The 22,446-nt window shown below is 34.4% G+C and overlaps 1 protein-coding gene across 2 annotated transcripts in view; it reads left to right on the forward strand.

The window, feature by feature from the left end:
* LOC149569812 (uncharacterized) overlaps positions 1 to 1,825 on the forward strand; it is a 65,502-nt gene extending 63,677 nt beyond the window's left edge. For both annotated transcript variants that reach the window (XM_089822542.1, XM_089822541.1), the window contains one exon: positions 1,119 to 1,825. In XM_089822542.1, the coding sequence (XP_089678668.1) occupies positions 1,119 to 1,185 (67 nt within the window). In that variant the 3' untranslated portion in view covers positions 1,186 to 1,825. The remainder of the gene's footprint in view (positions 1 to 1,118) is intronic.
* The last annotated feature ends 20,621 nt before the right edge of the window (positions 1,826 to 22,446 follow it).

Below are 22,446 nucleotides of genomic sequence, written 5' to 3' on the forward strand. Positions count from 1 at the left end.
TTAATAAAAGGTTAGCGTTATAATTAATACTCCAGAAATATAAAATAAAATATTATAAATTTTAATTAATAATAATAATTTAGTCAAATTTGAATTTTCCCATATCTTGGCAAATTTTGTACATATTTTTTTAAAGATGCGTATGCTAGTATCACTGCATATATAAATCACGTGGTAAGAAATTTGAAAATGGTATATAATTTTTAGAGGAAGAATAAGGTTTGTTCTGGTATTGACTATTATAGTTATAGAATGAAACTTGTAAAGGGCTTAAAACTATTATTATATCTTATATATATTATTATAATAAGTTTTGTATTGACAACCTGAATAACACCCTAACTCCAATTTTTTTTTGATCCAACTTGCGAACTGAACCCAAACCCATAATAAGACTGGTAACTTAGATGGCGGCTAAATATGTAAAATTTTATATACACCTGTGAATGACTTGACTTTGACTGCATTATGCTGTGCCACACATGCCTTGCCAGGCAGAATACCATGCAGGCTTCTTGTTTCAATTGCTGTGCAAGAATTATGGAATATATGAGTCAGAAACCTCTCCAAGCTGTCAGCTATCATAGGTGCAGGCTTATTCTGGATCTTAAACTCTGCTCTTTCCATCTCGACACCGGGATTCTATGCTGACATTACTGTTCATTCTAGAGAAGGCTTTATTTCCTTTGCATGCTAATGCCACATCACTTTCATGATAAATATCTGATTATTAAAATGCTGCATAGATCTCTTCTCTTGCTGCATTGGACTATCATAGCCTTGGCCTCTTTTTAATGGTTCTGCTCTTGAGTCTTTTTGCAGGTGTTAAGTTTTCATAAAGGCTGCTCAATTTGTTCCTTGGCAATTATGGCCTTTAAAATACCCTGCTGGCATTTGATTTTAATTGCTGGCTTTGAGAAATTGTTCACACAGCATTTGCTAATTCATTTGTGGGCCCATCTCTTGTTGCCGAGCTTGATAGACAAAAATGATCACGCAGGATACATAAAATATCAATAGATTAAATGATCAAGATTTCAAACATATATAAATTGAGCATAAAATACCCACAGCTGATTGGATAAAACGGAACTGATGAAGTTTTCTTGCTTGTGTAGGGTATGCCCACTTTGTCGCGGCAATGTTTGTGATGTTGGCTTGACAAATCTCAGAAGAGATCCATAAGGGCCCAAAGAAGGCTCATTTGCATTCATTAAGCTGTTCAGTATCCACCCTCGTTGATATTGTGCGATCAGAAAGAGTTTGATAATAATAATATCTACTACTTCTCTGGTATTTGTTCTGTGAAGAAGCTAGCAGTATTTATTTGCTATATAATTGCATCTATTTTTTGCCAGGTTGCACTAAATTATGTTCAGAGCTTGCAGTGAAAAAGTTCTTTTGAGATCCCTAGTGCCACTTTAGATTTTAAATAACTTGGGATTGTGAGGTAGGTATTGTCTTCAGCCTTTGCATATTGTTTATATTCCCAAGGTAATATCTTTGAACTATATTACGCGAGTTGAGCGAAATTATTATTCACTGCCTCACATTCCTGTGAAGAAATATACTTGGAGTGGGCCTGTCTTTGATAACACGTATATTTTTGAGTTATTATTAATTGCAGAGTAATAGACACCGTTTTCTGTCATTGATGGAAGTGATTGTGGCAATCTTGACATTATTCTAATGCAAGACATGCAAGAACGCGTCAACAACAGAGAACAAGGCAAGAGTAAAATGAGTAGGCTGTGCGTTGCAGTATCTGATGGTATATATAAATGAACCTATTTATCTATCATAACAAGTTAGAATATTTGTCCTATGTGTGGACTAGCTATTTGAATACTTCGGAGTGTGCAAAGTTAAGGGAAAGATAATACTAACTTGTCACATGTGGATCTGGTTGCTGCATTTAGTCGCAATTTCTTGTATCTTTGACTTCTGAGTTTTTGTTAATATTTTAAATAATAATATATTGTAGTAAATCATGGAAAATACCATCTAGATATACATGAACTTCAATATGCAAGGATTATCCTTTAATATTTGTGAGCAGAAAGTGAAAGAAGAACACATAATATCTAGAGATAGCTGAGTAACAAATAGATAACTAAAGAAAAAAATGACGACTAGATCTATTAAATTCTTGCTGTATTTCTACTCCCTGGTTTCATTGATAGTTGACAGCTCACAATGAATGATTTTGTGAGTCTTCAATTTCTGTCTTCAAATCTTGGTTAAAGGTACACTCAAGTTTTAGACTGCAAGAGTGTGACATCTTTCCTCTTATTTATTGCAGTTTTGCAAGTAGAGTATCAATTACACATAATTTACAAGCTAAAATAAACCACTTACAAAAACTTGTTGCCAGAAACACAGCGATTCACAAGCTAGTCTATAATTCATACTTGCCATGGGCTCTCAGGAGTTTTCTAAAGGTTTGGCACATGTATAAAAAATAATGAATGAGAAGGTGGAAATGAAGAAGTAAAAATTGATGTGCCATGGCAGCTTGATAAGAAAGTACAAAGTTTGATGCATAGATTGCAGACATTGGAGAGTACTCGACAAGCCCAAAATTTTCAACTCTGCAAAATCTCAGTAAAAGCTCGATGATATTTCGGCAAAAATTTGGCAACTTCGAAATAAGCAAAAATTAAAATCTCGTAAAGAAACTTTTTTTTTTTTATAATCAAATTCAATTACGAAATGTATTAAATAAAAAAAAGACATCTTGAAATAGAAAATGCATGGTTTTATAGCAAAAACATTTGAAAAACACATTTTAACCAGCATTTTACCTATATTAACATTTGTACTCATGGTTTTTTGTGTCCTTAAAGATGCGAGTTAAACTTACACGAGCACTCACCCAATGTAAAAATTACTTGGCAACTCGAGGAGTACTCAGAGAGTTTGCGAACTGTGGTTTGATGGATCAAAGATGAAGACCTTCACTATGAAAATTAAGGTGAAGACCGTCATAAGCATACAAAAAAATTATGTTGTGAAGTAAGAATACATGCTCCACATGTGGTACAATAATAACACATCCAAGCAAATGAGCTAGCTCAATGCCAAAACTAGTGGGATACTTTTTGAAGAACTTATCTTACATTAAATTGACTCAAATGGTGAGACTCCTTTATTGGTCTAGTGGGAGTTAAATTGTAGGTACATTCTGTATGGATTATTATTCTCTCTCAAATGACGATTTGATTGAAAAAAGTGTAGTCATTGCCTTCAACATGTCTGAAAATGTACATATTCAGTTTTAACTAACAAAAAAAAGCAATCTAGGTTGCTTCTCTTTATATCTACTTTCCAACCATGAGAGATATAATCAGTATTACACACCTTTCATACAGCTACTAACCAGTTTTTGAGTGTCTCAGATATTATATCAAATTTACATGGCTTCTTGCAGTCAGTATTATTCTATGCAGATTCCTTGGTATTTTTTCTGAAATAATATCAAAAGGTTCATTTTTCCAACACTTATTCAATACTCGAGATCTCTGAATTCAGCCAAATTTATTTAGCAAAAGTAGGTATACTATAGATCCGCTCAAGCCAACTAAAATCCAGTAGCAAGACCGCAATGTCTATGAGCCTCTATCATGCTCACGGTACAAAATGGGCTCAAATAAGTTGCATTGCAAGGTTCACCTTCTTGTGTGATTGAAACATTAAGCAAAGGTACTTTTTATGTAAGCATTATGTTCAAGATAAGCTAAAATATGTATAAATCGAATAATTGAAGCTGATACAATGTGTTATATATATATATATATATATATATTATGGGTCTTTAGAATATCTTATTGTTATCTACTCTATTGATCTAATGGAATTCATCATCTACAACATTTGTTGAAATGATTATGAAGATAAATAAGAGCTTTGCCTTATTTTTATTTTTATTTTATATATGCATTTAAAGTACATCATATCCTAATTATTGATTGTTTTGAAAATTGTTATATATATATATATATAATTTGGGAGGTATATTGTGCTCATGTATGGATGTTAACACCTATCAATAAAAGTTAGAAGCATTTATTTTGAAGCATTTATTTTAACATGTTTGTAACATTTACAATGTTTCTGGATTCAATTGTGTTACTATTTTTTGCATTGACATTTTGGATCACACTTTGTGATCCATCATCAGGATGAAGAAAGATAGAAAGCATGAATAGACACATGGTGTGATCTGAAATGTCGATGCAAAAAATAGTAACACAAGTGAATCCAAAAACATTCCAAATATTCTATGGATTGTGGAAATATGCTCTCTACTATGTTTATAACACTTAAATGTATGATAGAAAATTTTTATTATCTTTTTAATTTTGCTATTTTTATTATTTAAAAATAAAAAATATATTAAACCGTAATAATATAATCATATCTTAATAATATTATTATATTAATAAAAAGTCTTAATATATTGATTTGGTATTAATTATGACATATATTCATATAACAATAATTCTTTAAGTGGAATATTTGACAAATATGATATTTTTTAACTATACATTACTTGTATTATTCTAGAACAAAATATGTTACTGTGTACTACTCTTTATGTGTAATCTGATATCTTTTACAATGAAAGACATAATTTTACTATTTATTCAAGTATAATTTATTTGACATATATTTAAAAATATATATTATATTGTTAGATGTTTAACTACATCGCATAATAAATAAATATGAAGTCATGGAGATATGCATGGCACTTAGTCTTAGGGATAGTTGTAGGGATTTAAAGTTGAAATAACACAAATCAGACACTAGGTTCAATGCTCAAATTTAGTGGGACAGATGGAGGTATCCAAGGTCAATGACCCCAAAACAAGAATGAGACCCCAACATGGCAACTTGGGCCAAATATGGTTATAGACTTTACCAAGGTTTGGGACTTGGATCTTTTGATGTCTACAATCTCAACAAACCTTAATTCACTTAATTCATTCAAAATCAACATTGATGCACATTGCAAATCAATCAAACCATTTAGTGCCAATTGCTTCAAAGTGACAACTAGGTCTTGTAGCCCTATCTAGATTGTTTTTTGACCATAACTTACTAACCATTGATTAAAAAATGAGACCATTTACAAATTCCCTTTTCAAAGTTTTTTAACATGTGCCAAAGTTGGCATGAGGTTCTTTAAGACAATACGATTAAATTTTGATGAAAGGTTTTAGGGGGCAATTAGTTCTCTTTTACAAAGAGAGTACCCTTAGACTAGATCTCCAAACTCAACCAATAATTAGAACAGCTTGCATTTATCTTGAAATTGAATATTACACCTTTACATAGTGCCTAAACCTCTCAAATACTCCAGTGTTCAACCATTTGCACACAATTACCCTCATTCTAGATTTGTCGCATGAAGATGCCAAGCCTATGACATCAAACTTCTCTTAGTCATCAACTTGGTTTGCTCTGCCACCAAAATGGTCTTGAAGACAACCCTAAGCAATCACGAAATACAAATTTATATGTATTTCTATCTTCAAACCCTAGCTATAAGGATTTTAGACCCACTTGCAGAGAAATCCTTTTAAGTTTTTTCAAATTTTAAAGAAATGAACCCATACCAATTGCACTTGAAAGAAGACTCTTCATCCTTTCTAACAATATAAGTTGCAGTCCATGGAAACATTATAGAAGTCTATACAAACCAGTTATTATTAGAAAAAGGTGAAAAAAATAGAAATATGGAGCAAGATTTTATTGATGAGCATTCAAAATTCAAAAATAGTTGCCCCAACCTTTAGGAGGCTCATTTGTACTAGGTACATTATTTCCAACCAATTCTAACCATATTTTGAGTTGGTTTTCCATTGATTTTACTAATTCCTCAATTTGCACTAATACTTGCAACAATTTTTTATTGTGGGAAAAATAGCTTTTATAAGGACCTGAAACCCATTACATAAGAAATATATATATCAATAAATCCCAAACCAAACTTGTGAAAAAGACAAAATACCAACACCCAAAAAGGCCATCAGGCCAACAACAAAACATACATGCCAAAAATAATAGACACTAAACAAAAAACTCCTCAATAGTGTTAGCCGCCTCTTCCCCCATAGAAATCATCCTTTGTACCACCTTCTTGAGATCTTCCAGATCATCAGTCGGAGCAGTGGCAACCATTTTTCTCTTGCTTGATCCGGTCTGCTTTCTTGGACCCGCGTATTCATCATGATCTTTATCAACATCAATGATCACAACACGTCTATCTGTGCTCCCCTCCAGTCTATTTATGAGGGTGTTCATGCTATCAAGGGTGCTCCCCTCCAGTCTTCATGATTTTGAGGCTCTTCTCCAAAATCTTCCATGGGGTGTCCTACGTCCTGTGAGCCCTAGTAGTGAGAGAGTCAGTCTTCTTTTCCAATAACCTCCTGGCACTCCCTTCCATCTCCACAAAACCCAGAACAAATTTCTTCTCCTACACAATCCAAAGAGTATTCTCCACATCACCATCCGCTTCCTTGTTCCCCAGATTCATCCTTTCTTCAAATTTAGCAGAGAGTACCCTGTACTTAAGGTTCATGCTTTTGATCTCATGGAAGGTCCATCTATTAAGCCGATAAGCACCCAGGGGCAAATTCTTAGCAATCTAAAAAGTTCCAAACGAAGGTTCTTTCTTATCATGGAATTCAGTTTACCAAAGATTTGCAGAGACATCCTTGGGTCTTTCCTCATCATCCTCCCTAGAAGGTGATAGAGAGACATGGACATTATGAACAATATTGCCGGTAAAATCCTTGAGAAGGCTTTTGCTTTCCTTACCAACCTTCATACTTTTGACCCTGTCAGCAGAATTGGTATCTTTCTTTGGATCATTACTAGGCACCATGAAAAGAAGGGAGGCAATGCAAACATCCTCTGAGATCAACCTATCAGTACTAACACGCTTGTTAACATTGAGCACCCCCCCAACAATATCCTTCCCATAATTCATAGACAAATTCTGAGTCGGGCCAACCGTTGGGGGCCTTTTAGGAGGGGTCTCTTCCTTGCTATTATCCATGTGATTACCCTCATCACCTTCAAAGGCCAACTTCTTAGGGGTGGGCTTAGGAGGGGACTTTCTTTTTTTCTATTTTGATATATCAACATCACTATCTTCAATAGCTTGTCCATTACTACCTTTGTAAATTCTTTTTTGGGTAGACACCTTTCTCTTCTTAATAATCTTCTTCCCCTTGGTGTTCTACTAATCCCCTGTACCCTCAGATTTACTTTCTCCATCATTATCCAAATGAAAACCCCCTTTTACTTAAAACCCTCAATTCTTATCTTGGGTTTTTTAATAGTCTTAGCTCTTAAATGATTATACATTATGAGAATGAGTCCTTGATGCGTAACCATTTTCTTAGGATTTTTCTAATGATCATAAATGCTTGAATTCAGAGAGGAAAGTAAGTAGAAAGGAACAAAAATGTGATTCTTGCGCCTAAGATTCTAAAAAACAAAATGAAAAAATGTGAAGGCGAGAGATCTCGCTATCTAGAGTGAAAAAATCCACAATGACTTTGAACATTCTCTTCCAAAATGGCTTCAATTGATCTAGGTCATAATAAGAGTTATTCCCCTTATCCAATCAACTTTGTTCCTCCTTAGTTTTGGGGTATTTAATAAAAGCCTTATCATCAAATTTTTTGATAAGTAGGAGATAATTTCCACAAGAAGTCAAATTGTGATATTGCTATCTGGATTTAACTGTGTGATTTTTGAGTCAAACTCATTGAGCCATGTTTCATGAGTAGTGATTCAACATGAATCCATCTCTGATGAGAATAAATGGAACACTTAGCACTCATTGGATCTAGGTGATCCTCACAGGGGTGAAGCACCAAGACTTCCTAGAAGGTCACTTATCCTAGTACTACTCCAGCTTGAGCATGCTTAACTATAGAGTTTCCTCCATGGTTAAACCCAAAGCATGCAACCCCATTTGCAAAACTTCATCAAGTGTTGTGCCTTATGAACCATTCATTAGAAAACCCCTTAAGCTCATCAATTGATAAGTAGGAGATAATTTCCATAGCAAGTCAAATTGTGATATTGCTATCAGGATTTAACTGTGTGATTTTTGAGTCAAACTCATTGACCCATGTTTCATGAGTATGAGTTTGACCCATGTTTCATGAGTAGTGATTCAACATGAATCCATCTCTCATGAGAGTAAATGGAACACTTAGCACTCATTGGATCTAGGTGATGCTCATAGGGGTGAAGCACCAAGACTTCCTAGGAGTTCACCCATCCGAGTACTACTCCAGCTTGAGCGTGCTTAACTACAAAGCTTCCTCCATGGTTAAACCCAAAGCATGCAATCCATTTGCAAAACCTTCATCAAGTGTTGTGCCTTATGAACCATTCATTAGAAAGCCCCTTAAAGCTCATCAATTGATAAGTAGGAGATAATTTTGACAAGAAGTAAAATTGTGATATTGCTATCAGGATTTAACTGTGTGATTTTGAGTCAAACTCATTGACCCATGTTTCATGAGTAGCGATTCAACATGAATCCATCTCTCATGAGAATAAATGGAACACTTAGCACTCATTGGATCTAGGTGATGCTCACAGGGGTGAAGCACCGGGACTTCCCGAGAGGTCACCCATCCCAGTACTACTCCAGCCCGAGCTCGCTTAACTACATAGTTTCCTCCATGGTTAAACCCAAAGCTTGCAACCCCATTTGCAAAACCTTCACTAAGTGTTGTGCCTTATGAAACATTCATTAGAAAGTCCTTCAAGCTCATCAATTGATAAGTATGAGATAATTTCCACGGCAAGTCAAATTGTGATATTGCTATCAGGATTTAATTGTGTGATTTTTGAGTCAAACTCATTGACCCATGTTTCATGAGTAGCGATTCAACATGAATCCATCTCTCATGAGAATAAATGGAACACTTAGCACTCATTGGATCTAGGTGATGCTCACAGAGATGATATCATGTCCCTATATTTATAAGATTTAATAATAAATAAATAAATAAATAAATAAATAATAATAAATTATGATATAATTTATTATTATATTATAAATATAATAGAAAAATAGATTAAATTAATAATTAATTAAAATATATTAAATGGTAAATTCTATAAAACTCAAGATTGAATAGATTAATCAAATATCCTATAGGTAACTTTAAATAAATACATGGTCATATATTAATATTATAATCTGAATAAAATACACATATCAAAGCATAATAAGAACAACAAATACATAGTAAAAGAACTAATATGTCTGGCCGGGTAGAGTCGTGACTCATCTCAGTCACAAAATGCATATAAGATAATCTTTGGAAAAAGATTATGGGACAGAAGGGACATGTAGGACTTACAAATTTCATATACCAAATGCAGCAAGGGAGATTATAAGAAGTCGAATACAATCAGAACTTATAATAGGAAAAAAACTGCCAAATAATTACAGTCAGCAAGGACCACAAGCCTGGAGATGAATATTAACAAAACCATCTATTAATCTTGAGTATGCGTTCCCTAAATTTATTGAGTAGTGACGTCTACCTATATAAATTACTCTGCATCAAATCAATAGCATATGAATGCTTTATATTTTCATTTATTTAAAGTGGAAACACAATATATGTAGAAGGAAGTGGTCATGTCAAGCATATTACAACGGATATACATGGAGTACTATGTGTAGGTATTAATAAGGTTATTGTCACTATCATTGTGGCTATACAAATACAGAACCTATCATCTATGTTGCAGAAAGTAGTAACAAAAAGACAAAGGATAAGAATCCTGTCATCAACGTTCAAATACACCACCACTTGTTTGACTTTCCATGTCTCCCAAAAATAAGGGGAGTCAATCCTGTGAGAATCAGGATAGAGAAGATTGGATAATGATAGAGGAGTTGATAATATTATGGACGTAGATGTTGGGCATGTTTCCGCTAACAAAGAAATGATTGTTATCAAAGAATATTCAATGAAATGAAGCACGTATAGCTATAGATTTCGGGATGCATATCTGCTGCCATCATCTTTAGCACAAAAAATGTACAAGCACCGATATTACCACTAAATTGAAATAGAGGAGCAGATATGATTTATTAAGGGTCTTAGTGTATTAAATGTTATCAATAGAGCACACCAAATCAACTCCATCTTACATGCCAAGACAGAAGATAAAGTAATACAAGGAATAAATAAATCAACATCCCATATTTCTACCGTCAATATTGCCAAGAACTAGTTAACCTTCAGAACTGGGGAGAGTTATATAGAACTGCAGATGCAATCTCGAAGGATAAAGATCCATTTAGAAATACTAAAGGATATTTTCATTATCATTTTAGCCTGGGTATTGAGTTCTGTAAATGAAATTCAACATCATAAGGAGTAACGTTTGGAATCGATATGCATCAACAAGGGTAAGTATTATAACTGGAATAAGAGGTTATCATAGTCGGTCTTCATGGACTCACGGAATGAAATCTATTCCTCATGTATTCAAAAATTAAAATTATCTAGCATGAATCATTTTGGATACATATATGGTTGTGGACCAAAGATAATTACCATTCAAAGCATTGTCAAATGGAGTTGTTGAAATCAAATTAGAGAATCATACAAGAAGTATTGTCTAAAAGTTCAGTAAGTTAGTCTTAATCAACATAAGGTGTAAGATCTCTATATTGATAAAAAAAGAAGATAAACTATTCATTACAATACTAAAACAAATAGAGGAATTTCAAGAGAACATTACAACCCAAAATTCTAATTGGGAATTTTAGAATGAAATTGAGAATGGTTTTAGTTGGGAACATTATAGGTGAAGCACCAGGACTTCCCAAGAGGTCACCCATCCCAGTACTACTCCAACCTGAGCGCATTTAACTATAGAGTTCCCTCCATGGTTAAACCCAAAGCTTGCAACCTAAGCGTGCTTAATTGTGATATTGCTATTAGGATTTAACTGTGCGATTTTTGAGTCAAACTCATTGACCCATGTTTCATGAGTAGTGATTCAACATGAATCCATCTCTCATGAGAATAAATAGAACACTTAGCACTCATTAGATTTAGGTGATGCTCACAGGGGTGAAGCACCGAGACTTTTTGGGAGGTCAACCATCCCAATACTCTCTAGCCTGAGTGCACTTAACTATAGAGTTTCCTCCATGGTTAATCCCAAAGCTTGCAACCCCATTTGCTGGAGTAGTATTGGGATGGATGACCTCCTGGGAAGTCTCGGTGCTTCACCCCTGTGAGCATCACCTAGATCCAATGAGTGCTAAGTGTTCCATTTATTCTCATGAGAGATGGATTCATGTTGAATCACTACTCATGAAACATGGGTCAATGAGCTTGACTACAAAATCACATAGTTAAATCCTAATAGCAATATCACAATTTGATTTGCTGTGGAAATTATCTCCTACTTATCAATTGATGAGCTCAAGAGGCTTTCTAATGAATGGTTCATAAGGCACAACACTTGGTGAAGGTTTTGAAAATGGGGTTGCAAGCTTTGGGTTTAACCATGGAGGAAACTTGATAGTTAGGTGCACTCAGGCTGGAGTAGTACTGGGATGGTTGACCTCCCAAGAAGTCTCGGTGCTTCACCCTTATGAGCATCACCTAGATCCAATGAGTTCTAAGTGTTCCATTTATTATCATGAGAGACGGATTCATGTTGAATCACTACTCATGAAACATGTGTCAATGAATTTGACTCAAAAATCACACAGTTAAATCCTGATAGTAATATCATAATAAATTTTTTTGTTATTAGAAAAATTGGCACTAGCAATTGACATCCCTGTAGCCACTAGCTCTTCATTGATTATGAATTTCTTACCCTAGATAGTAATGACCCCATTATCCCAATCATCAACAAAGATAATTATAACATTTCTGCCATACCCACTTAATTTCTAAAGGGAGTAGCCCCACCCTTAACCAACTTGTTCCATATCTTTGAATTCCTATGAATGTATTAATAGGTCACAAGCTCAAGCCTATTTAGATCACCACCCACATTGATGTTGTAATTGTAAGTCACCTTCATAATGCTAACAATAAAACAAATGAGCACCAAAAACTTGAACCTTTATCTAACCCAGAAAGCATGCAGAGGATAATAATTAATTAACACTCAACATCTTTTTGTAATGACATGTTTTTTGATTTCAAAATTAGATCATGGCATTGGACGATAGGCACAAAAATGAGCTTTCTTACCATTTAGTGTATCAAGGTTTATGAGGCTAGTTAGATCATAATTATACTTGTGCTCACCCTCCCATTTCTCCTCATGATTACTTTTTACAACCTTGTTATGCTCATGATAAGTATGTGAAATATAAACTTTTTTGAAACCCCTTATTATACTACTTTCCACATTAATGATGTTATCTATAGTCCAAGAAGCCAGACTTTCCCCTTTAAAACTTTTTATTATGTTTAAGGAGTCACCCTCAATCCATGTATTATCAACCTTCATCACCTTGGCCAATTTAAACCCTTAAAGCGTTCCCATGGCTTCTTCTAAGTGGTTAGAATGAACACCCAAAGGAAGTGCCACCATAGTGACCACAATACCATTTATATCTCTAATTACTTTCCCATATCCAACGAGACTAGGGTTTCCCTTGGTCGCCCCATCAAAGTTAATCTTCACTGAGCCATTGAGAGGATACATTCAACAAAAGTCCTCCAATTTTTTAAGATTTGGTTTAGCTGAAACATAAATATTAAGGCCCAAATCTCATCTACAAGCTATATCCATATTATTGTTTATGGCTTGAAAAACAAGTTTAAGATTAATAAAATGGGAAAGAGGGTTGAAGTTCTATGTGATAGCACAAATGATTTTCAGGGCCACATTATATGCAATTAAAGACTTATCTTTAAAAAATATGGTATTCCTATCTTTCCAAATTCCCCAAATAACATGAGGGGCCATAATCTTCCAAATCTTATACAAGACAAAATTGTTGGAAGGGCAAACCCACTAATCCAAAAAATCTTGTAAATAGGATGACACAACCTAGCTAAGGTACCCTCTACTAAGAAGGATGACCCAAATTTCAGATGAATAGGAAGACTGTAATAAGAGGTGTCATAGACTCTTCATTCTCCATAAAGAGATAACACCTATTAGGAAGCATAAAGCCCCTCTTACGATGATTATCAATAGTGAAACATCTATATTGATTAAAATTCTAGAAAAAGTGTTAATCTTGGGGATAAGGATTTTGGACAATACTTTAGCCCAATAAGGGGAATCTTTATCACAATGGTAAAAAATGTTAATCTTGGGGATAAATATTTTTGACCAGACTTTAGTCCAATAAGGGGAATCTTTATCATCAATGGTAAGCTTGAATGCTGAAGCAAAAAAGAGATGACCATTAGGAGAAGCCAACCAAGCAATAGCATCAAAGTAATCCTTCTTGGGAGCAATACCATTCAATAATCTTCGAACTGGTTTCAACCTATCATCAAGGATCCCAATACCAACCCTGTGCTAGTTAACCCAGTAATTTGAAACATAGTTTCCAAATCTATCCTTACATATATCCATAGTGGCTCCGAAATTCTACCTTGCACAGAGAGTACCTATTGGCAGTGGGCCATCGTCCCTTGCGGGGTTCGTGACATGACTTAACTACCTCCTATGATTCTATAAGACTATTGGTTGTATCAGGCATTAAAATGTCAGTCTTTTGGTGCAATGACAACTTTGGGCTTTCTAACAATTGGTATAGCGCTTGGTCACAAGTTCATATCCTGCAAGCCACAACGAGTGATGCTAGGAGGAGGATTGTTAGCAATGTGCCATTGTCCCTCATGGAGTTTGCAACATGGCTTAAACTTCTCCTATGATTTTATAAGGCTGTTGGTCGTATCAAGCAGTGACATATTGATTTTTTGGTGCGATGATAACTCTAGCCTTTCTAACATAACTATCCAACAACCATTTATCTCCCAAAAGAGGACCTACTTGCCATTCTCAATTTTCTATCTCTACCCTTTTGGATGTTTTCTTTGGCTCCCTAAAGATTGGACCAAATAGAAGATCCATTGGAAACATTGTCAGCTTTGATGAACTCTACCAGACCAGGGCAATGAAATAAATATTTGTCCCTCTAGATTCTATTCTACTTCTTGGGCTCATCATGGTACACCCTCTAGATTTGTTTAGCTAGAAGGGTACAATTAAAAGCTCTTATATTTCAAATTCTCAACCCATCAAATTTCTTAGGCTTATAGACCAAGTCTAGGGAATAAGCAACATTCTTTTCTTATCCTCCATGCCAATCCAGAGGAAATCCTTCTAGATTTTGTCAATGATCTCATCAATTTTAAGAGGCATCTTAAAGAGGCTGATGACATAGATAGGAAGATTTTGAAGGGAAGATTTAAGCAATAGTAGCTTATCTTCCTGACTGAGAATAGTGTCCTTCCACTTGGCCAAATTCATGTTAAATCTACCAATGAGTGAATTCCAAAAGGCTTAATATGGTTTAAAGCCTAAAGGGAGGTCCAGATAAGTAGAAGGCAGAGAAGAGGTAGCATAACCTAGAAGGTCAATGATCTTCCTTTGTCTATCACCTAGAGTGTTAATAAAGAAAAAAAGCTCTTATTTCAATTAATCATCTATCCAGAAGCCTCACAATGGAGGTTCAAAGCCTTTTTAATGTTTCTAGCTTTCAAGATAGTGGCATTACCTATCATAATGGTGTTATCTACAAATTTCTCATGGGAACAAATGATGTTAGAAGATGAAGGCCTCAAGCCATCAATTTATCGAAGCTTGATAACGGTATGAATATGCCTACCAAAATTTTACGCCATAATAATAAACAAGATTGGAGAAATGGGGTCTCCTTGTCTAAGCTCCCTCATAGGAGAGAAAAATGGAGAAGGGGAGCCATTAAACAACACTGAGGTAGTGACAATAGATATACAATGTTAACTCAAATCCCCATCCTTAAAATTAAAGCCAAAGGCCTCGAGAACCTTCATCAAAAAATTCTAGTCAACCCTATCATAGGCCTTTGCCATATCAAGTTTCAACAAGAGACCTTCTTTCTTAGACATAGAAAGAGAATGAATATTTTCATGAGCAGTAATGATAGAATCTAGAATTTGTGTACCTGGGACAAAACTATTCTACTAGGGAGATATCATAGAAGGGAGAATGCCAATAATTCTAGAAGTAAGTACTTTAGAGATAATTTTTTTAAAAGAATTACAAACGCTGATTGGCTTGAATTTTTCCATCACATCATCACTAGAGATTTTGGTGTGAGGATCAAAAAAGTAGAACGTAATTCTCTAGAACATTTCTAGCACCAAAGAACTCTTTGACAACAACAACAATATCCTTTTTCACAATCTTCCAAAAATTCTAAAAGAAAAACATCAGAAACCCATCCAGACCTAGGGCCTTCTCACCTTCAAAAGAGAAAAAAATATTCATTATCTTTTTTTTTGATGGAATAACAGTCAAAGCCTTGTTCTGCTACTTAGAAATAATATTTGGGATTGAGGCTAGCAAAGAGTTTTTCCTATCTTCCAATAGTGGACCATCGTTCTACAAGAGAGGAGAAAAATTGCATGGCTTCTTTCCTAATGTTAGACTCATTGACAAGAAGACCCCTATTCAACTGAATTCAAGATATCCTATTAGAGGATTTACGCTTGAGTGCAGTCAAGTGGAAGAACCTAGTGTTCATATCGCCATCCTTAAGCCAAAGAGCCATCAATCTTTGTCTCTAGAGAGCCTCCTCCTTAGAAATAATGTTGTAATAATCAGCTAGAATTTCCTTTTCCTTCTAAGTGAGCTCCATATCTCCACCATCAATTTGTATTGTTCCTTGAACATTGACTAGCTCCTATTTTGTCTTATTCTTGGATTAAAAAATATCACCAAAGACCACTTTATTCTATCTTTTAACATTTATACTTACATTATTGAGGTTTTTTAGCAAATTTAAACATTGTAGAACCTACAACATCTACCTCCCACCATTTCCTAATGCAAGAATCACAATTGGGATGCATAAGCCACATTCTTTTGAACTTGAAATGAAAATTCTTTTGCCCTTGATAGGATCTGCAATAAATGACATAGGATAATGATATGAGCCAATCCTCATAAAAACACAAAGGGAGTAACAAAATTTAGAAATCCAACTATATGATAGAAGGGTCTGATCCAATCTAGCCTATATAAGTTCATCTCCCATCATCTTGTTGCTCCAGGTCAAGTCATCCCCCTCAAGCTCCAAATTTATCAAACCATTAGAATTGATAAAATTTGTTAGGTCTATCCTACTATCCAATTGACTCTGGGATCTCCCCATCTTTTCAAACTGCTTTAGGGTGTATTAAATTCCCCCATAAATATCCATTTATCCTCTTGAAAATTAGATTTAACTACTGTAATAGATTTCCAAAATCTTGCCCTAGAATCTTTAATATTAGGCACATTAATATTGGTTAAAATCCAATGAAATCTTTCTCTAACATGTGTAGACTTATTAAAAACCATATCATCTCCTATATGTAAAATATTGCTTTGAATGTGTTTAGGGCTCCAAAAAATAAAATTGCCACCTAATGCCCCATCATAATCACTTCCCACAATTATAGTTATGCTTTTCAACCTTATCTCTTGACATCTTCATTTCCTGAATAAGGATAATTTAGGCTTACGATCTCTGCATATATTCCTAAAAACATCTTGTTTATAGATCCCAATAAGATGTCATGTATTCTAGGATAATATCTTCAGTTGCTAATAGGGGTACATACCTCTTTCATGGTAAGTTTCTTACCATTTTCTATATTGCTTTTGCTCTCCTATCCCTTGGTGAACTTAATTAATGGCCTCCCAAGCTGCGACTTAGGTAATCCAACATCAACTTCTAGATGATTCCTAATTTCCATACCCCCTTGCCCCTTAGAGGAGCTCTTCACACCTTTTTTTTGTTTTCTAATGACATTGCATCCATTTTAGCAAAACCTTCCTCGAGATTGTTTTTTTTTCCCTCTCCAGTTGACCATCCTCCATCCTTACTATCCTTATTTTTCTTTTCCAAGCCATCTAGTGGAAGGGGATCATCTCCCCACTTGGCATGAGATGGAGAATAGCCAACAAGATTAGCGTTGGCCACCTCAAAATCAACAAGTTGTCCAAGGACATTATAGGGCGAGGCCTCTTCAAAAGAATCTATAGGTTGGGTGTTAGAGACCTTAGATGACACTAGAGATGAATCATCATCCTCATGAATTTCCCCTTCCTCCACCCCAAAAGCTTTGATGAGAGAGGATGAAGTGTTAGGGATCAAGTTCAAATTCCCTCCTTCCAATACATTATTAGTATTTGGGCAAATCCTACACAGGCATGCAAGCATTATCTTTTTCATTATCCTCAACTATCTCACCCACCTCGTTCCTATTCTTTTCAACTCATTTCATCTTAGTTCCCACCTCTTTTTGCTTTTGAATTTTAGCCTTGTTCTAGTAACACTTTTCACCTAGTGGCCTATTTTTTATAGATAAAACATGCAAGGTGTATGAATTATATTGAATCTTTTGGACAGTCTTTTTGCTATGCCCTTAATATTGGTGTAAGGGTTATGAATAGTCAAATTTTGGCTGTCTTAATCCTTAATGAAATCATGTTATCATTATTATATTATTATTTAGTTAGGTAGGTCGGCCTCGGTGTTATGTAGGGTTGTGTCTATTCAACCTAAGCATAATTAGGTATAAATAGGAGGTTGTGAGTCTTATTTCAAGATCATATTATGAAGTATGTTCTCATTGGATATATTTGGAGGTTGCCTCCTATTACTCTTAGTTATTATCAAGTATTTATATAATATTTCATATTATTTCTTCTATTGTGCAAGTTATTTCATTAAAAGTGGTATCATAGAGGCATGCTTTTTTCTCAACATTGGGGCAATTTTGGGAAGAGCATAAATTTTAGATTTTAGCAAAATTTTCAAAGAATTTTAAAGGTTTTTGAAGACCATACTAAAGAAGTTGTAGTCCAAAATTTAGAGGAATTAGAGCAAATTAGAGCAAATTATTGTAGAATTATTATTTCTACATAATTTATTGAGATCTTCATATCTCTCACATCTTACTGAACTAGAGTATAACTTGTATTGGGTTTTTGAATACATATTAGAGGAGCCTAAATTTCAAATCTTAGAGAAATTGAAGTAAAAATAAGCAAGATATTGCAAAATTAGGAAAATTGCCTCTAAAGCAAATTTGCTAAATTTTTTGGGATTTTTTTCCAAGTAAGGGTATCTTGGCCCTAGTAAGTACAGTAAAATTAATAATAAAAAATTTAGAGAATTTAGATTTCAGTTGTGTGATTTATTTTAAAAATGTTGGTTTCCATCATGATGGGGCCTTCAACAAGAGCCAAAAAGAATGCTATCACACTAGGGAAATCCTCTGATCAAAATTGGGAAACAATAGAGGATAGCAATCCCAATGAGGAACTAAGTAAGTTCAAGGGTTAAGAGGGATATGTGTGACCTATGAGGAGATATATCAGATATACAAAGCATGTTAAGTACCTATATGAATGAAACAAGGAAGGAGCTCTCAAGCAATCAAGGTGAAACCTTCAAATTGACTAATAATGACACAAATTTTAATACTCTTATAAGATCTAGGATTTTCTTTTCCAAAGGTGGATATGCACAAATTTGATGGCAAGGATCCTCTCACATGGATAAATCAAATGGAGATTTTTTTTGAAGTACATCAAACCCCATATGAACAAAAGGTCACGATGGATTCCTTATATCTAGAACTAGATCACTTCATTTGGTACCATTGGATTTGTACTCATAGGAAGAAAAAGGGTCTCGCAACATCATGGTCAATTTTTATAAAAGGATTGCAAGCATAATATAGTGATAGTGTGGCAAAAATTCTTTAGCCATCTTGCTAAGCTTTAACAAACATGATCAGTTAAGGTTTATATTCAAAAATTCCAAAATCTATCCTTAAGAGTGGATACAATTATAGAGGAGAACTTGAATGATTTATTCTTGGGTGGTCTCAAGGATCACATTCAACATAAGGTATGCATGTTTTGTCCCAGCTCAGTAAATGAGTCTTTTATATTGGTAGGCAGGGTAGAGGAGAAGTTCTTAATTCCTAGAAAGCAAGGGGCTAACGTGACAAGAGAAAAAAGATATTCAACACCTTCTCTTCCTCAACTTGCTAGATTGACTCCACAAAAAATTGAGAAGAGAGAAAAAGGATTGTGTCTCAATTGTGATAGCAAATATAGTTGAGGACATAAATGTAGTGAAAACAAATTGTTCTATATTGAAGGTCCAAGTGAGGAAGAAGAGGATGAACCCATATTAGAGGAGGATAGGGAGTCAGGTGAGGAATCACATGATTCTCAACCAATCATTTCTTGTCATCCACTTTTAGGTTTCAATGCACCACAAGCTCTCAAGGTAGTGGGTTTCTTAAAGAAGTAGAAAGTAATAGTGTTGATTGACTCAGGTAGTACTCATAATTTCATCAACAAAAAGTTGGAAACTCTTCTAAATTGTTTTATATATCTAGCTCTAGAGTTTTAGGTTTTTATTGCAGATGGGGGCACAATTAGTTGATCAAGGAAGTGTCATAGCATCAAATTTTCCATGGGAGATTATCAACTTGATACCCCAATGTATGTGATATCCATGGTTAAAACATATATTGTTTTGGGAGTACAATGGCTTACTACATTGGGAAAAATTAAGATGAAATTCTAAGAACTATTCATGCAATTTCAATCAAAAGGAAAGGTAGTGGAGCTAAGGAGATTGAAGGAAAAATCCCCATAGATGGTAAGCTCTCATCAAATGCAAAAGTTTCTTAAGAAAGGAGTGGATGGATTTGTGGCCTTGCAATGTTCATTAGAAGTCTCTCAATCTAATGCTTTTACTCATGCAAATTTACAAGCAATAATTGATCGTCACTCAGTGATTCTTGGAGATATGCCTAAAGGACTTCCTCCTAAGAGGGATCATGACCATGTCATACAACTAGTTCCAGGGAGCCAGGCACCAAATATTAGACCTTCTAGGTACCCACACATACAAGAAAGTGAGAAAAAAGTATTGAGGAAATGCTAGAGGTAGGGATTATCAGACATAACCAAAGTGCTTACTCTTCACCTATTGTGATAGTGCATAAGAAGGATGAAACTTGGTGCATGTGTCAAGATTATAGAGTGCTCAACAAGTAGACCATTAAAGATAAGTTTCCTATTCTAATCATCAATGATCTTCTAGATGAATTAAATAGAGCTATGTATTTTACCAAGTTAAATCTCATATTAGGTTATCATCAAATTCAGATTAAGGAGGAAGATATTTGCAAGACAACATTTCAAACTCTTGAGGGTCATTATGAGTTTTTGGTGATCCCATTTGGTCTTACCAATGTAACATCTACATTCCAAATTTTGATGAATTCTATTTTAAGAAGTTCTTGAGAAAGTTTGTCTTAGTGTTTTTTGATGATATATTAATTTATAGCAAGACTTGGGAAGAACATTTTTCAACATGTAGATCAAGAATTACAATTACTCAAAGATCATCAACTCTATGCCAAGCCATCCAAGTGTGCTTTTGGTCTTAAGAAGGTGGAGCATTTAGGACAAATAGTTTCACATGGAGTAAAGGTGGACCCTAATAAAATTATGGTTATCATGGAATGGCCTATTCCAAAAACCATTAAGAACTTGAGGGTTTTCTTGAGATTGATAGGGTACTATAAAAAATTTGTGAAGAATTATGGTCGTATAATTGCACCCCTTACCCCTCTATTGAAGAAGGATTCTTTTCTTTGGAATGAATCTACTAATGCAGCATTTGAGCAATTGAAGAAGGCTATGTGTACAACTCCAGTGCATGCCACTCTGAACTTCACCAAGGAATTCATTATGGAATGTGATGCCTCTAGAAATGGGATAGGAGTAGTTCTCATGCAAGAAGGTTGACCAATTGCTTTTGAGAGTCATCAATTAAAAGGTAAAAATCAACTGAAAACTATTTATGTAAAGAAAATGCTAGCAATATTCATGCAGTTAAAAAATGGAGTGATGCAGAGGGAATCCACAAGGATTCAAATCTGCATATAACTTATTATTCCTTCGATCTTCCTACACAACTATCCCTTTAAAAGATTCCAATCCCTTCACTATTTCAATGATCAATGCAAAAAACTTCATGATTACCTACCAAAGACACTTAGAAAGGTAGACCCTTCTAGATCTATTACTATTCTTACCACCTTGTGTCCGGCTCCAACTTGGTTATTCAACATTTATTAATGTCAATTCAAACCATGATCAATACTCCCAACTAAACCAAACCGATAATGAAACTCTGAAAATAATTTCCATTCTCCTTTAACCAATTTCCAATGTATAAGCTGATTCAAACAATCTTCAAGCCGATTCCAAAGCATTAAGCTTCTTCAAAACTTCACATTCAATTCTCTGTTCAAAACCCGATTTCAAAGGTATCTTAAACTATTTTCAATAACTATTAATCTTTTAGTAAAACCGATTCCAATAATTCAGCATCAATATATATTGCCTATCGATTTTCAAATGAAATCCATTCCAATAAAATTAAAAATTTCTTTCATAACTTAATCCACAAAACCGATTCATAGAAAACGTTATTTGGATTTTGGGAACTCAATACATGAACCATAACACTTTCGGCTGTTACTCAGTCTAATCCATCTTATAAATGCAACCATTCAATCATTAGAATAGGAAATTATGAATGTGAAAAACAATGAAGAACATAACATATGAACATAGAATATAATCCTTCTTCTTCATTATTAACTCCCCATTACATCTTTTGTCTCCATCGAGACTCTCTCCTCCTCTTCTATTCTTTTATTGGTTCTTCATTACATAAATAAAGATTTCTCATAACCGATAACTACTAATTCAAACTAACTCTGCCCTTTTTGGTTATTTAAGACTGATTTTAATAAACTCTAAACATATTAACTATTATACTTAATACATTCTATTATTATTCTTATGACATTTAGACTATTTGGACTCCATTACATCAATAAAAACATAAAATGGCTTACTAAGCCATATTACATTAACATATAACAATTTATATTCTCGTATTTATCAAACTTTTATGATGCACCTGCATCACACTCCTGGGGACACAAAAATTCAAGTCCTATTGAATTGCCATAGTCTTCTTCCGAGTCTTCCAATTCACATATGTCATTTGACAGACACCTGCAAAAATGAAGATAGCTGCAAACATTGCTCCTGATGAAAAATTTGAGCCCAAAATCAAGTCATTAAAATATAAGC

Source organism: Cupressus sempervirens, chromosome 3 (genome assembly GCF_028749045.1).
Source record: "Cupressus sempervirens isolate cs-2001-9-10 chromosome 3, ASM2874904v1, whole genome shotgun sequence".
Lineage (NCBI taxonomy): Eukaryota > Viridiplantae > Streptophyta > Pinopsida > Cupressales > Cupressaceae > Cupressus > Cupressus sempervirens.